The sequence below is a fragment of the Natrix helvetica genome, assembly GCF_964273705.1.
Source record: "Natrix helvetica genome assembly, chromosome: 4".
Classification (NCBI taxonomy): domain Eukaryota; kingdom Metazoa; phylum Chordata; class Lepidosauria; order Squamata; family Natricidae; genus Natrix; species Natrix helvetica.
The window spans coordinates 102,303,896-102,320,120 of record NC_138550.1 but is presented as its reverse complement, the minus strand read 5'-3'; the positions used below and the strand labels follow the sequence as shown (position 1 = coordinate 102,320,120).

Genomic DNA, 16,225 nt, shown 5'->3' with positions numbered 1-16,225 from the left:
CGAAGCATTCTGTAGACTAGGGGTGTCAAAGTGGTGGCCCAGGGGCTGGATGTGTCACACGCAGGCCACGCCCACCCCACCTCCGCAAATGGGGAGGACGTCCCGAAACATCATGTGACGGCAATGTAACGCCACAAGTTTGATACCCGTGCTGTAGATAGTCAATATGGAAATGCTCCCTTCGTTGAACTCTTCTAGCTGAAATCTTCAATAATGTATTCTTTCTTCTTTGCCTCCATTTGCACTTTCTTCTCGTTCTTCTACCTCAACCTTATGCCTTTCGTTACAACAAAGAGCCTTTCTCCACTAATGGGTTGAAGTGCTATCCACCATCCTTGAGTCAGCAAAAACCTATATTAACACCAAGTCTGCTGGGTTATTGTCATTCCAACACTGTCCAAGGACAATCTCCAACTTTATAAAACCTATTAGGCTTTTTCACCTCACTGCCTTGGAGGAAAACAATTGCAATGTTTGAAAAAGAGGCAGAGTACTACGATGCAAAGTATTGGAATTAGGGAACTATTGCTATTTTTACACCGGTAGAGTTTCAAAGATCCTCTGATTCATGTCATGTGGTCATGGTAGAAAAAAATGTGTCATGCTTGTGTCACAGTTGAGTGCATATAGGGAAAGGCCAAAGGCTTTAATCTACATGGTCACAACTAGAAAGAAAAATACATAAACTATGTATATAATAATGAAGAAAGGCAATAAATTGCCATCTGTGAAATCAATTGTGAAATCAATCCTGTTTTCCTACAAACAGAAAATAATTGAGGAGAAATATAATCAGAGGATTACCGATGGTGTGTGCCTGAAGATGGTGGGTTTTTGCAGCCTCCTGCTTGTATGAGTTGCTTACATATTGAAGCATCCATCTTTCTCTTATGTTTTTTTCCCCCTGACTTCTCTGAAGTCATCTGGCATAGAGATATCACCAGTTCTCTTTGTGGACTGTAGAAACTGAACACCATATGCTCGGAAACCTATTCTTCCACAGGGAAACCTATGGGATTCTATCCCAAAGGTACTTTTTCAAGAGGCAACTGGACTTTCTGGTTTTTCTTTGAAGACGTTTGCTTCCCATCCAAGAAGCTTCTTCAGCTCTGACTGGATGGTGTGGAATGGAAGGATTTATTTAAATAAATAAATTATTTGAATCCTTCCATTCCCCACCATCCAGTCAGAGCTGAAAAAGCTTCTTGGATGGGAAGCAAAACATCTTCAAAGAAAAAACCAGAACGTCCAATTGCCTCTTGAAAGAGCACCTTTGGGACAACCATGGCCTGAATGACCGAGAATCTCCATAGACATCTATGAATTCTAATGAAATGTCCAAGTGCTCTAATAAACCTCTTTTATGATTTCAAAGGACTAATTCAGCAGAGGGCTCCAGTTCATAACATACAATACGATACAATAGTAGAGTTGGAAGGGACCTTGAAGGTCTTCTAGTCCAACCCCCCTGCCTAGGCAGGAAACCCTATACCGTTCCAGACAAATGGCTATCCAACATCTTCTTAAAGACTTCCAGTGTTGGGGCATTCACAACTTCTGGAGGCAAGCTGTTCCACTGATTAATTGTTCTAACTGTCAGGAAGTTTCTCCTCAGTTCTAAGTTGCTTCTTTCCTTGGTTAGTTTCCACCCATTGCTTCTTGTTCTGTCCTTAGGTGCCTTGGAGAATAGCTTGACTCCCTCTTCTTTGTGGCAACCCCTGAGATATTGGAACACTGCTATCATGTCTCCCCTAGTCCTTCTTTCTCTTAAGCTAGACATACCTAGTTCCTGCAGAACATCCCAAAGAACATTACTCAAACACCAGTAGAAACAACACACAGTTTAATGCAATAGAATTTTCATCTGAAATGGCTCCAGAAAGGCCAGTTGTATTCCTAAATGAAGAAATTATTTTAAATGAAAGCACTATTGTAATGTAGCATCAGGCACCTAGTTAAAAAGTTACTCTGGACTCATCTTCTTTCTATTGCTTAGTCTATTGAAAGTTATTATTCATTGATAAACAGGATAGAGCATGAATAAAACAATTCATTTACCCTTAAAAGTAATAAAAGGACCACAAAACTGGTCAGTATTCTTATTCAATGGATAAACGTAACAAGAATATGGAAGAGAAGGATACAGTAAGTGACCTACGCTACATCGATGGCCATTTCATATGTTTCATTGCTTATTTCATTGAGATTGTAATTAAGAAGCAGCCATACATTCCAAAAACTCGTGACATATACATTGGCAAAAGCCATAAACCATGAGAATAACAAGACTCGAGGGAACAAGGCTGACAAATACTACCCCCAGAGTGACTTTCTTTGATACCAGTAAGTAGATCCCTAAAGGCAAAGAACTAAAATACAGCAAGCCTAGCAACCAAACTAGGACTCGAATGGAAGTCTGGAAGAGTAAGGAGGTACAGTTCCACACTGTCCAATGGTGGGGTACCGATGCCACAGAATCAAAACTTGTAGGCCTGTAGAATTCCACCACTGGGGTGGAGTTCAGTGTCGGGGGATTCTCTCTTTGTACTTCCATGATGGTAATAACCAGACAGTTGGAGGAGGTGTGGGAAGGACTGACAAGGGAGGCCAACCTTTTGGGAGTCAACAAAAGTTCTGTAGGATTGTCTGGTAGGCACTTCTTTACCTTTCCTCCATAAGCCAAATTGACCAAGATGTTGTTATCGTCTGGAAGGCTACTCACCTCGTCATCAGGCAGGCATGTTTCAAACCTACAGAATGGACAAACAATGACTCCCTGAGGAGATTCCCCAAAGTCTATGATCTTGCAAAGACATTTGGCACATACTCTGTGGCAACACTCCAGGACTTTAGGTTTTCTCTGTCTCAGGTTATAGCGGTTGTAACAGATTTTGCATTCAAGCTCATCTGAGCCCTGGGACTCCACGTTATCTTCTGCCAATAGGCTTGTCATTTCTTTTTAATATGCTCTAGACGTCTGGAGAAAGATGCCAGACAAGCCCTTATCTTCTTGGAAAAAAGTATAAATATCCGAAAGAATATGATTATCACATCACTTATATCCTCCCAGGTAAAAAGAAGCAGCGATGGTATTCGTTCATTTTTATCTGCTTTATTCTTCAGTGCCTTTTTAAAATGTTCATGTTCTAAATGTAAGATGAAATTTCTGCAGAGATAAAAAAAGAGGCATAATTAATGTGAAATCCTTACATCTTTATTGGAAATCTTGCAAAATGTCACTGAAATACTTTATTTTGCAATCTTATAATTCAGCATTGATTGTTTAGAGAGTTACAGTCTCAACCCATAAAATAAGGAGAGTTGGGAAAATCAGATAAAATAAATCTTATTCTGAAAAAACATAATACAAAGGAATGTACTATGGCTTATCTTGCATATGGGCTACAGATATAACTTCTTAATATTATAAAGTTATAATAAACAGCTAAAAGGGAACCATTTCAGAGAGAAAAGGGATCGGATCCAGCTCATGTCCCAGCAGAATCAGGAGCTGTGATTTTCTTTTCTTTTGCTCCAATCCAAAGAAACAACATTTCCCCCCTAAAACGTTAGGGGGGAGATAAAAATCTTCTATCCTGTTTATTCAACATGATTATCTATGCCACGGAACATTTATTTTATTTATTACATTTATAGACTACTTGATTCTATTCCGAAGACCTGTATGCTTACATTTTAGCAACATGTCATCTATTTCAGTGGTGAAATTCCTTTTTTTTTTAACTACTGGTTCTGTGGACGTGGCTTGGTGGGCATGGCAGGGGAAGGATACTGCAAAATCTCCATTCCCTCCCCACTCCTGGGGAATTTCACTCCTGATCTATTTATTTTATTTATTTTATTTCTAGACTATTTAAAACACTTCAGACATTTTCTGCAAGATGTAGAGAGAGTCATCAGTTCTCATGAAAAGGAAACCACAGAGATCGTATTTACAGAAATATGTTCTTTTGAAAGGCACGTGAGAATACCAGGCTTGGCACCGGAACAGCTTTTACATGATTTCACATTTATTGAAACGTGAAGGACTTCACATTTATCAAAGGAAGCAAACAGGCAGGATTGAGGGCCTCCCCCAGCAAATTGTCCCTTGGTCTACCATCTGCTTCACTAGATTATCTGATAATGGTGTTGGTACTCTATGCCCAACCAATGTGAATCTCTTGTGCATTATGGATCTTCACATTAAATTATTATAATATCGGCAGTGATACTTTCAATTTATTTCCTAATAGACCCCAAAATAGAAATTTACTTTTTTCTTAATAGTTGCCTGTTAGATATTTGTAATTGAAATATCCACTGTAATCCCAATATTCCTTTTCTATTCTGCCACTTTGTCACAACATCGATATCACATAGTCACCTATAGATACATGCATTTATCTTTTAGTGGATAGAAGCTGAGAGGAGAGATAAGCTATATTTTCACATTTAGTCATCTTCCCATAGGAAAACTGTTACTGGCAACGGGGAGGAGACAGCTGGAAATTTAAAGACAAACTTTTGGAAGGATGGTGATGGCAGTGGGGAGTGAAATGCCAAACCTAAACAGATTTTAGGTAATGTTGGCTGTTCACATCTTATTGGTTCCAAAATCTAGGAAAAACATTTGTATTTTGGATAAAGTTCCAAAAACCATTAAAGAAAGAAGAAGAGGCAATGACCGACAGATCTTCCCAATGTTAGATGGCTTCTGTGGAGGCAGAAGAAAGTTAGAATGCTATAGGAGCCTGCCAGCCAGCAAAATTAACTCCTTAATTTTAAGGAGGAAGTCGGAATACAGAAATAGCATTGTGCATATTGAGTGAACATGTGGCCTGCACACATGTCCATCCAGAGATGGTTAACTTTAATATGCATGGCCAGAGGCAATACAAATCAAGCTGTTGTTTTATAGCCTTGCCAGCATTTTGTTATGGTTTATCAGAAACGAAGAGATGCATGAAAGTTGAGGAAAGTGAAAAATCATGCAGTAATGAAATAGCTGCCTGAAATGCTTTGTATGCATAAAATCAAAACTAAAAACTTCCTTTGCTAATACAAGGGCATACCTTCTTAGATTTTATATTCTTAGAAATGTGTCAGGTTTACAACTGCAATCCAAATTACGCTGCCCAGTGACTTTATATGCAGATCTGGATTAATTTAGAGTTCAATTAATACCAGATCATTTGTTGTTTTCTACAGATGTATCATTTATCTGTTCAGGAATTACATTTTTAAAGTGGGTCTTTATCAGAAATCAGAGCAAAGATCAAACTCACATGCTACAGCTTTCATTCTTTGGAAGCCGATAACAAGGCTCCCATTGATTTTGTTACACTATTCAGAAAACAGTAGAAATATATCTTACTTATGTTTGTGACATGATCTGGATACGGAATGACAACTAAGCTCTTTGTAATAAGCCATAAGAGGATTATAAACATCTGTGGAAATATGATAAAGTCATAATACTCCGTTTGAAACAAAAAAGAGAAACCAATGGGAAACTGATATTTGCTTGTGCAGCTTTTACCTATATCCTTATCTCAAATATTGTATTGTATCCAGCAGATCTTACAAAACTATCAATCTTTTAAAAACTGCATCAGATGACTATGTTATATGATTATTTTTGGAGTGTTTTGCCTGAAGAAACCCATTATAAATTATCACAAAGGCTAATGAAAATAAGAAACAAGAAAAGTGTTGCATCACAAAACCTAGGATTCTAGCTATGATCCAATTAACGTTGAGAGATGGTGTTTCCGAAAGATTTGTATTGAATGCTTAACCTTTGCATTTTCTTTAGTAGAGAAATGTTTTGAAAGGATTTTCTTTTGACCCAATCAAAACCCTTTATTATTAGACACAACAGTCTTAACAGTTCAAGTGAAAGCTTTCTGTTTCCAGAGCTTTCTCAGATCTAGACAGTAGTTCATTTGTTTATTTGTGAAGCATCACAATTAAAATAAGGCATACTACATGACACAGGTGTCAAACTTTCTGTTTGTGTCTGTCTGTGACATTTTATAACATTTTTTTCCTCTTCCTGGAGTTGGGGTGGGCTGCATGTGACGCCCCGGGCAGCTACTTTGTCACTCCTGCTCTATCATATAAAATTTAAAGCATAAAATACAAGATTAAAATGTGTAGAAATCTAAATAGTGATAAATAAACTAAAACAGGAGGAATGACAATAAAACCTTATTTAGAGAACAACAACAAACAACAATTGATTGCAGAAAAGGCAGCAACTCCAGAATTGTGAAGTAATTACAAAAGCTTCCTCACTTGGTCCTTGCACAAGTGCCACAATTCTTTGCTATTCAATTACAGTTGCCTGATTTTATACATGAGTCTGGAAAAAACCAATACTACTTCTTTAAGAGTTCAATTCACAAGGAACTTCTTAAAGCAGTTGCATTTGTTCTTCAGTCTGGAAAGAAGGAAGCTGTTGCAGAAAGCTGAAAAGATTAGGAACTGCTGACAGGAAGAAATTCTTGAATTGGTGCATTTGCATTGCAAATGCCCTGTCTTAAGTCACTACTGCAGCTGTTTCTTGGCAAATGAGGAATCTTAATAAGGCCATGGCCAAAAGAATGCTGGTTACAGGCAAACATCTAAGGGAGAAGTTGTTTTGTCAGATATCCAAGAGTTCACAATTCTTGCGATGATATATGTTATGCAATGATTCCCTAAAGTGAGTTAATGTACATATCAGTTGTGGTATTCTGCCAGTTCTTACCGGTTCGGGCGAACTGGTAGTGGCGGCTGCTGGAGGCTCCGCCCATTCACCCCGACATAATACGTGACCTTCACTTCCAGTTCCGGCGGCTGACGGCGACGGGCAAGCTTTGCTCGCCCCGCACTTTCCCGGTGGGCTCCCCACCGCGGGGAATCCTCTGGATCGGCGGCGGCCGGGGGGCGGCCCGCCTCGCTGTAGGCACTGGGGAGCATGATGGGGAGATGCACCGGCGTCTTCGCTGCGAGGCCGACGGAAGAATAAACAAGCAGAAGGACGCGGCTGCGGTGCGGTGAGGCGAAAACTCCCTTCCATTCCCCTTACTAAGCTGGAGAAATTGCCAGCAGTTTAAACCTTCTTTTTCGGCTTGACTTGGAGAGGCGCGGCTGGAGGGAGGGGGATTTCCCCCCCCCTCAGACAGGCGGCTTGAAACAATTTTGCTCTCAGCCCCAGGGGAAGGAGGAGGGGGAGAGCCAACTAATGATGTCACGCCCTTATTAAAAGTGAATTCTTGGATTTAACTCCATAATGCAATGATGATCTGGAAACTTTGAAAACTTTGTTATGCCTCTAAACCCGAAGCTGGCAGGGCAAGATGGCACACTTCCGTTGTCTTTATGAACTGTGAAATTTGACTCCACCTTTAAAACTTCAGGCTTCCGGTCTTTGTCTCCGTGCTACTCAGACAAATCTCTTGTTGATTGCTACCTTTTGGACTCCCTGGAGTGAAAAATTTTACTCTATTGCCAGGGTGACTAGAAAAATCCTCTTCTGCCTGGACCTTCTGTCTCCTGGACTCTCCTGGCTGTTCTACCTCTCTGACTGATCACTCTCTGTATTGACTGAACTCTTTATTCTACGAACAATGTCTCCTAAAAAACCACCTCCTGGAAAGCCTGGCTTTGCTGCCTCTGCCCCGACATCTGCAACATCCAGTTCTAGTACACAATCAACGATAACAGCTTTGATGCAACCTAAAACTACAGAGACTGAGTTTCAACAAATGTTTCAGCAACTTCTACAGGGACAAGAGGAAATAAAAAGACAACTAAAAGAGATGAAAGAAGAAATTAAAGAGAACCAGGCCCAAATTAATAAAAACTCACAGAGACTGGATCTTTTGGAGGGTGGGACGGCTGAGATGAGGGAGGGGATGGAAGGGGTGCAGAAGGGGAACAAAGAACTTGACACCCAACAGATGAAAATAGAGTTTGAGAGAATGTCCTTTTACCTTAGATTTCAAAATGTGGTGGAGACAGATGATGAAGATATAAGGGACATTATGACAAGTATTTTGGCTGAATACATTCAGAAAGAGAAACAACAGATGGGGTGGGAAATAGATCTGGTTTATAGAGTGAACTCAGCTTATGCTAGAACACACTACGTACCCAGGGAGGTACACATTAAATTTCTCAGAAAAAGCACAAGAGATGAAATTCTGAGTGCACAAAGGGGGCAAGCTTTGACATACCAAGATAGGGAAATAACCATTCTGAAACAGATCCCCAAGAAAGTGAGGGGAAAAAGAAAAAGCTATTCGCAACTAGCGAAGAAATTATACCAGAAGGGGGTGTGGTTCAGATGGCTGATGCCTGAAGGTATGCTAATATTCTGGGAGGAGACAAGAGTTAGAATTAATACACCCATAGAGGCGCAGGCCTTTATGGAAAAAAATAAAGCACTCCTAGAAAAACCAGATGATCCTACAACAGACATACAGGACACTTGGAGAGTCCAAGCTTGGGACATACCCAAGCAAAATATGTCCAAGGGTGGGAAAAATAAACAACCCAACCCTATTGAGGTCTAGAAACAATGGTCTGCAACACTCTTCTGCCAAAAGCAGCATCTGTGGATGCAAATTTGTCCAATTTGTAGTGTCTGACAAATAATGATGGGGACACCCAAGTCACCGCCCTATAGATCTCCTCAACTGACACTTGGGTGGCCCAGGGTGGCTCCTCAACTGACACTTGGGTGGCCGCACTACGTGTTTAGTGTGCCATCACATGAGAAAGAGTAGGTCTGCCCTGTTTGTAGGCGAGGGAGATGCACACTTTGATCCATCTCCCGATTTGAGTTTGAGTTTTATTAAATTTATATACCGCCCCCCTCTCCCCGCAGGGACTCGGGGCGGTGTACAGACAGTACATATAAAAACAACAGAGCAGGACAACAAACATTAGACAACCAACATAAACATACGGTCTGTATAATGCCCGAACTCATTACTAGTTAAAAACAGTCTAAAACCAAATTAAAACCCCAAAATTTACAATTTTTAAAAAGCCATCCAGGAAGGTCAGTAATAGATTGTACTTGTGATTACAATTAGGCCAGGCCGGCTAGTCGGAACAGGTGGGTCTTGAGTTTCTTATGGAAGGAGCGGAGATCAACAGTAGTTCTAATATCAGGGGGGAGTTCGTTCCAGAGGGTTGGGCCCATCACAGAGAAGGCCCTACTCCTGGGCACCGCCCGCCCGCATTGTCTAGCGGAAGGTACCCGGAGGAGACCCTCCCTGTGTGAGCGGATTGGTCGTAGGGATGTATGGGGTAGAATGCGATCTCGCAAATAGCTAGGTCCCGAGCCATGGAGCGCTTTGAAGATGACAATCAACACCTTGAAACGCACTCGAAAAGCCACAGGCAGCCAGTGCAGCTCGCGCAGAAGTGGTGTTACATGGGAGTACCTGGTACTCCCCATAACTGTCCGCGCGGCTGCATTTTGAACCAACTGGAGCCTTCGGGTGCATCTCAAGGGGAGCCCCATGTAGAGAGCATTGCAGTAATCAAGGCGGGAAGTCACCAGGGCCTGAGTGACTGTGCGAAGGGCGTCCCGCTCTAGTAGGGGGCGCAATTGGTGCACCAGGTGCACCTGGTGGAACGCCCTCCCAGCCACGGCCGTCACATGATCATCCAGCGACAGCCGGGAGTCTAGGAGGACGCCCAAATTGCGTGCCCTATCCACCGGGGGTAATTGTTCCCCCCCGATGGCCAGAGATGGAGCAAACTGGCTAAAGCGGGGCGCCGGTAGCCACAGCCACTCCGTCTTGGAAGGGTTGAGCTTAAGTCTGTTGTCCCCCATCCAGACCCGGACGGCTTCCAGACACCGGGACATCACCTCGACGGCTTCATTGGGGTGGTTCGGGGTAGAGATGTATAACTGAGTGTCGTCTGCATACAGATGGCACTCAACCCCGAATCCTCGGATGATCTCACCCAGCGGTTTCATGTATGTGTTGAACAGGAGAGGTGAGAGGACCGACCCCTGCGGCACCCCACACGTGAGCGGCCTCAGGGTCGACCTCTGCTCCCCCGTCAACACACATTGCGTCCGACCGGAGAGGAAGGAGGAGAACCACCGCAACACGGTGCCCCCCACCCCCATCCCCTCCAGGCGACGCAATAAGATACCATGGTCGATGGTATCGAAAGCCGCTGAGAGATCTAATAGGACTAGGATGGAGGAACAACCCCCATCTTTCGCCCTCCAGAGATCATCCACCAACGCGACCAAAGCCGTCTCAGTGCTGTGCCCGGGCCGGAAACCGGACTGGCGCGGGTCTAGATAAACAATTTCCTCCAGGTGTCGAGGGAACTGTTGCGCCACCACACTCTCAACAACCTTCGCTAAAAAGGGAAGGTTGGAGACAGGACGATAATTGGCTAACTCTACTGGGTCCAGAGAAGGCCTCTTAAGTAGGGGCCTCACCACCGCCTCTTTCAAGACGGCTGGTAAGAACCCCTCCCTCAGCGAGGCGTTCACTAGTCCCAGGAGCCAGTCTCGTGTAGCCTCCCAGGCTGCCAGTACAAGCCAAGAGGGACACGGATCCAATAAACATGTGGTGCCCCGCAGTCACCCGCGTAACCTGTCCATATCCTCGGCGGCAACAGAGTCAAACTCCTCCCAGCATGGTACCACAAGACTCTCCACCGGTATCTCCCTGAGATCACTCAAGGAAACCCATTCGCTCCGGATCTGAGTGATTTTATCCTGCAGATATTCCCCAAATTCCTCTGCTCTACCCTGTAAAGGGGCTTCCCGCAGCCTCTGTGAAAGGAGGGAGCGGGTCACCCGAAACAGGGCGGCAGGGCGGTTTTCTGCGTACACAATAAGAGTGGCATAGTATCGACGTTTAGCCACCCTTAGTGCCACAAGGTAGGTCCGTAAATGGGCTCTTACCTGTGTTCGGTCAGATTCGGCGCAAGAGGATCTCCATCTGCTCTCTAGGCGTCTCTTGTGGCGCTTCATCACCCTCAGCTCCTCGGTAAACCAAGGGGCCAGGGTGGTTCGCTGCCACCGGAGAGGCCGCAACCCGGTCCAAGGCCCCGGCCGCCGCACTATTCCATGCAACCACCAGGTTCTCCATCCGGGCGCGGGTCAGGGTTACAGGCAGTGGCCCAAGCTCCATCTGGAACCTATCAGGTTCCATCAGTCGCCTGGGGCAGAACCATCTAAGATCTTCTGGTTCCGCCTCCCCGCAATGGGGGGTAGCGGAAGGGAAGTTGAGACGGAGAAGCGAGTGATCTGACCATGACAGAGGAGTAGTAACCAAATCCCCTATTCCCAGATCACTCTTCCACCACTCGACCAGAGATAAAAACAAGGTCCAGCGTGTGGCCTCCCTCGTGTGTGATGGTAGATGAGGTGACCTTGCAACCCATGGATGCCGGTTGAAATGTGACAAACAGGGCCTTGGAATTACGAAAAGAGGCTGTATGTTTGATGTACCTCTTGATTGCTCTGCGAACATCGAGGGAGTGCCAACGACGCTCCCTGGGATGACTCGGGTGTGGGAAAAAGTCCAGAAGAACAACTTCCTGAGATCGGTGAAAGTACGAATTGACCTTTGGTAAAAAGGACAGGTTGAGACGGAGAACAATCCTGTCTGAATGTATGGTGCACAAATTGTCCCGGACCGACAGGGCCACAATCTCCGAGATTCTGCGAGCTGACGTAATTCCTACAAGGAAGGCAGTTTTAAGAGTCAGATGCCAAAAGAAAGAATGGCGAATCGGTTCAAAGGGAGCATTGGTAAGCGCTCTAAGTACTGTGGCAAGATCCCAGGAGGGATATCAATGCACAATCTGAGGATTGAGATTAGAAGCCCCATGCAGGAAGCTACCTCCGGGTGTCTGCTAAGCGGCTGGCCAGTGCCGGGTGAGAGCACGGTGGATAAAGCAGCTACTTGATGCCATAAGGCAGTGGTCGGCAAGCCGCGGCTCGCGAGCCACATGCGGCTCTTTACACCCTTTAATGCGGCTCTTCTGTGTGCCGGGCGCCCGCTCCCCTCCCTCCTCTCGGGCTTCGGAGGGAAGCTTCTGCAAAAGCCCGGGCGAGTGACAACAAGTCCCCGCTGTTATGAAGTCTCCGAGGCTGTAATTTTCTGAGCTGTGAGCGCGCGCCTGTTTTCCACGGCGTGGAGCAGCAGCGAGGTTCTGCGTGGCCGGCAATGACTCCGGATGCCATCCGGGAAGACGAGGAACGTGAGGGGGGACCGTTGACGGCCTCCGTAATCATCGCTCGCTGCGCAGAGCCTCGCTGCTGCTCCACGCCTTGGAAAACAGGCGCGCGCGCACAGCTCAGAAAATTACAGCCTCCGAGACTTCGTAACGGCGGGAACTTGTTGTCACTCGCCCGGGCTTTTGCAGAAGCTTCCCTCCGAAGCGTTCCGAAGGAGGAAGGGCCAGTTGGGAAAGGGGCTTTGCTGTAAGCTTCCCTCCGAAGTCTTGGGATGTTCTGAGGAGCCCCCCAAGGCAAAACGCCGCTGCCAGGTAGTTAAAAGTACCTCTCTGATTCTGTCAGACTCTGTCAGTCTCTCTCAGATTCCCTCTCTCACTCCCTCTCTCTGTTCCTCTGTCTGTCTGTCTGTCTGTCTCACTCACACACACACTGTGGTCACCTTGTTGAGTGTTCCAATCACATTTGAAACACTCAACAACTGGCCTGCATTTATGGTATTTTGCAGCATTCTGCAGTTGGTCCTATGACTGCAGAATGCTGCAAAATACCATAAATGCAGGCCAGTTGTTGAGTGTTTCAAATGTGATTGGAACACTCAACAAGGTGACCACAGTGTGTGTGTGAGTGAGACAGACAGACAGACAGAGAGAGGAACAGAGAGAGGGAGTGAGGGAGGGAATTAGAGAGAGACTGACAGACACACACACACACACACACACACAGACAGAGAGAGACAGAGAGGGGGAGGGAGGGAGAGAAAGATAGACAGACAGAGAGAGACACACACACAGAGTGAGTGATTAAGTGAATGAGTGAGAGACAGACACACCCACATACACAGAGTGACAGAGAGAGAGGAAGGGAGGGGAGAGAGACAGAGGGAGAGACAGAGACAGACAGACACACACACAGAGTGAGTGAGAGACAGACAGACACACACACACACAGAGTGACAGAGATGGGGGAAGGAGGAGAGAGAGACAGAGATACAGAGAGAGAGACAGACAGACACCCAGAGAAAATGACAGAGGGAGACAGAGAGGGAGGGAGGGAGGGAGAGAGAGACAAAGAGCCAGAGAGAGAGAGAGAAAGAAAAAGAAAAAAAAGTGGGAGAGAGAGATGAAATTAAAAACAACAACATACAAACCTGACTTACTCAAACTATCCAAGGAAATGCAAGGCCAATGTTCACATTAGTGGTTGTGACTTTGTCAGTCATTGTCAGGATGTAATTTTCTCTACATTGTAAGGCAAATTTTACAGAATTTAACGTTATCGATAAATAATATCGTTCTAAAGTTTTTGTTTTATTAGTTGTGTTATTTGTATCCTCCCGACCTATGTGGATACTTGCATGCAGAATATTCTCAATAAAAACTTATTGAAACTAAAAACAGTGTACCATCCTATGTATTTTCGGTTTTAAAAATGTGGCTCTCAAAATAAATTTCAATCGTGGTTTTGGCGAGATTTGGCTCAGTTGAAAAAAAAGGTTGCCCACCACTGCCATAAGGTGTTAGGCGCCAGATCCTATCAAGGTCCTCTTGAAGGAATTCTAAGGTTTGAGGGAGTAAAGCGGTGGTAGGCTGGATATGACATTCCATGCACCAGCGAGCAAAGGTGGCCCAGGTGGCATCATAGATCTTTGTGGTAGAGGGTCGTCTGGAGGCCTGAATGGTGTTGATGACCTTGTTGGAGTACTTGCCCTCCTCAGCAGGTCCCTCTCAAGTGCCAGACAGCTAGCTTGAGCCACTGGGGCTCTGGATGGGCAACTACCTCCTGGCTGAGAGAGACTGACTCCTGAGGGATCCTCCAGGGGCATGCGATGGAGAGGCAGGTCATATCGGCAAACCATGTCCGTCTGGGCCAATATGGTGCTACCACAAGGACCTTCACCCAATCCTCCAGTATCTCCCTGATCACCCTGGGAATGAGCGCCTATGGAGGGAATGCATAAAGCAGGGCCGGGGGCCTGGGACAGCGGAGAGCATCGACTCCCTCTACCCCGGGGCACTGGTACCTGGTGAAGAAATGAGGGAGCTGGGAATTCTCCGGAGTGGCAAATAGGTCGAACTGGGGACGACCGAACCTTTGTGATAGTTGTTGGAAAAGTCATGGGTGTAGACACCACTCTGAATGGTCCAGGGTGGTCCGGCTCAGCGAATCCGCCTGGACATTGTTCACCCCGAAGATGTGCTCCACTTGTATGAACTGCAGGTGTTGTTCCGCCCATCATCCAATCGCCTCCGCCTCCACCATGAGGGATCTTGATCTGGTGCCTCCTTGTCGGTTTATGTGCGCCTTTGTCGCTATGTTGTTGGTAAGGATGAGCATGTGGTGACCCTGGATGTCCTGCTGGAACTTCCAAAGCACAAGCCTGACCGCCCTCAGCTCCAACCAATTGATGTTGTGCAAGAGGTCGCTAGCTGACCACTGTCCCTGAGCCACCTGGTTGTGAAGTTGGGCACCCCACCCAAACAAACTGGTGTCCGTTGTGATGGTCAGCCTGGAGGGTTCCTTGAAGCAGGTCCCCTGTGTCAGAGATGGGGACCGCCACCACCGGAGGTATCGAAAGACCTTGGGAGGAAGTCGTACCTTGACTGGCGAATTGCTGGTCTTGGCCCTCTGAATTGGGAGTAGAAACCACTGCAGGTCTCTCGTGTGAAGTCTCGCCCAAGGTACTATGGAGAGACACGAGATCATCTTCCCCAGCAACTGCGACAAGGTGATGATGCGAGTGCTGGGGGAAAGCCAAACCCGCTGGACCAGCTCTCGGAGGCTTGCGATGCGGTCTGGTGACAGGAAGACTTGGCAAGATGAAGTGTCTATCATGGTCCCCAGGTGTAAGAGCCTGGTGACCAGTGTCAGGTGGCTTTTCTCGAGGTTGATGGTAAATCCGTAACTTTGCAGTGTCCACATGGTGATGCGAAGGTCGGGCACCGACTGAGCTGGCAACGACAACTGGATCAATATGTCATCGAGGTAGCATTGTAGGTGGATTGGGTGTGCCCTCAGATGCGCTGCGACTGCTGACAGAATCTTTGTAAATGTCCTTTGGGCCGATGACAGGCCGAACGGGAGGGCCCTGTACTGAAAATGGGACTCGGCGAAGAAGAACCTCAGATAGCGTCTGTGCACAGGTCTGATGGGGACATGAAGATACACTTCCTTCAGGTCAATCGATGTTAGGAAGTCCCCTTCTCGAATGCAGCCCAGGATGGATTGTAGGGACTGCATTTTGAACTTCTTGTAAGCCAGATGTTCATTTAACTTTTAGTACTGCTCTCCACCCACCCCGAGCTCTTGGGAACCAGAAATAGAATGGAGTAGAACCCTTTGCGCTCTTGCCTGGAGGGAACTGGTTTGATGGCAACAGGCAACGAATAAAATGGCACGAGAGGGGAGAGGAATTCCAAGGTGAGACCCAAAAGGATTGTTTGGAGCACCCACGCATCTGAGATGATCTCCTCCCATCGGGCGGCAAAGAGTTGTAGTCGCCCCTCTATGGGAGGGTTGGGATGGTGGTCACTTGTTTTGATGGAAAGACCTGTTTCCAGACCCTCCATGAAAGGGCCGACGGGAAAAGGACTGGTGACGGGCCCTGTCCCGACATGGCTGCCTGTCCTGGGTGCGATCTATCCCCTGAGCATAAGAATGTTGAAAGGAGGAAGGGGTAGGCTGAGGGTTGGACTGGCAGGGAGGCTGCAGAAGTATGAAGAGGACCTACGGTCCGACTTTTGGGAAACAGAAGGCATCACCTTCCGCTTGTCCTTATTCTCAATTAACACTGAGTCTAGAGCATCCCCAAGCTTCCAGTTTGATCTCATGTCCGCATTCCAATGGCGGAGCCATAGGAGCCAACAAGAAGTGACATCGCCGCATTAAGGGTAGCATCCGCCGAATATTCCACTGCGGCCACAATCTTATTTACATTGTGGCACAGCCTGGAATCCTCTGAAGGCAATCTAGTGAGCAACTGGTGAAGCCAGGCAATCGTGGCTCTATTAA

General features: G+C 46.1%; 1 protein-coding gene across 6 annotated transcripts in view; it reads right to left on the bottom strand.

Annotated features, from left to right (window-relative positions):
- Positions 1-1,751: 1,751 nt before the first annotated feature.
- RNF182 (ring finger protein 182) overlaps positions 1,752-16,225 on the bottom strand; it is a 38,725-nt gene continuing 24,251 nt past the window's right edge. For all 6 annotated transcript variants that reach the window (XM_081952105.1, XM_081952104.1, XM_081952106.1 and 3 more), the window contains exon 2: positions 1,752-3,166. In XM_081952105.1, the coding sequence (XP_081808231.1) occupies positions 2,213-2,953 (741 nt within the window). In that variant the 5' untranslated portion in view covers positions 2,954-3,166 and the 3' untranslated portion in view covers positions 1,752-2,212. The remainder of the gene's footprint in view (positions 3,167-16,225) is intronic.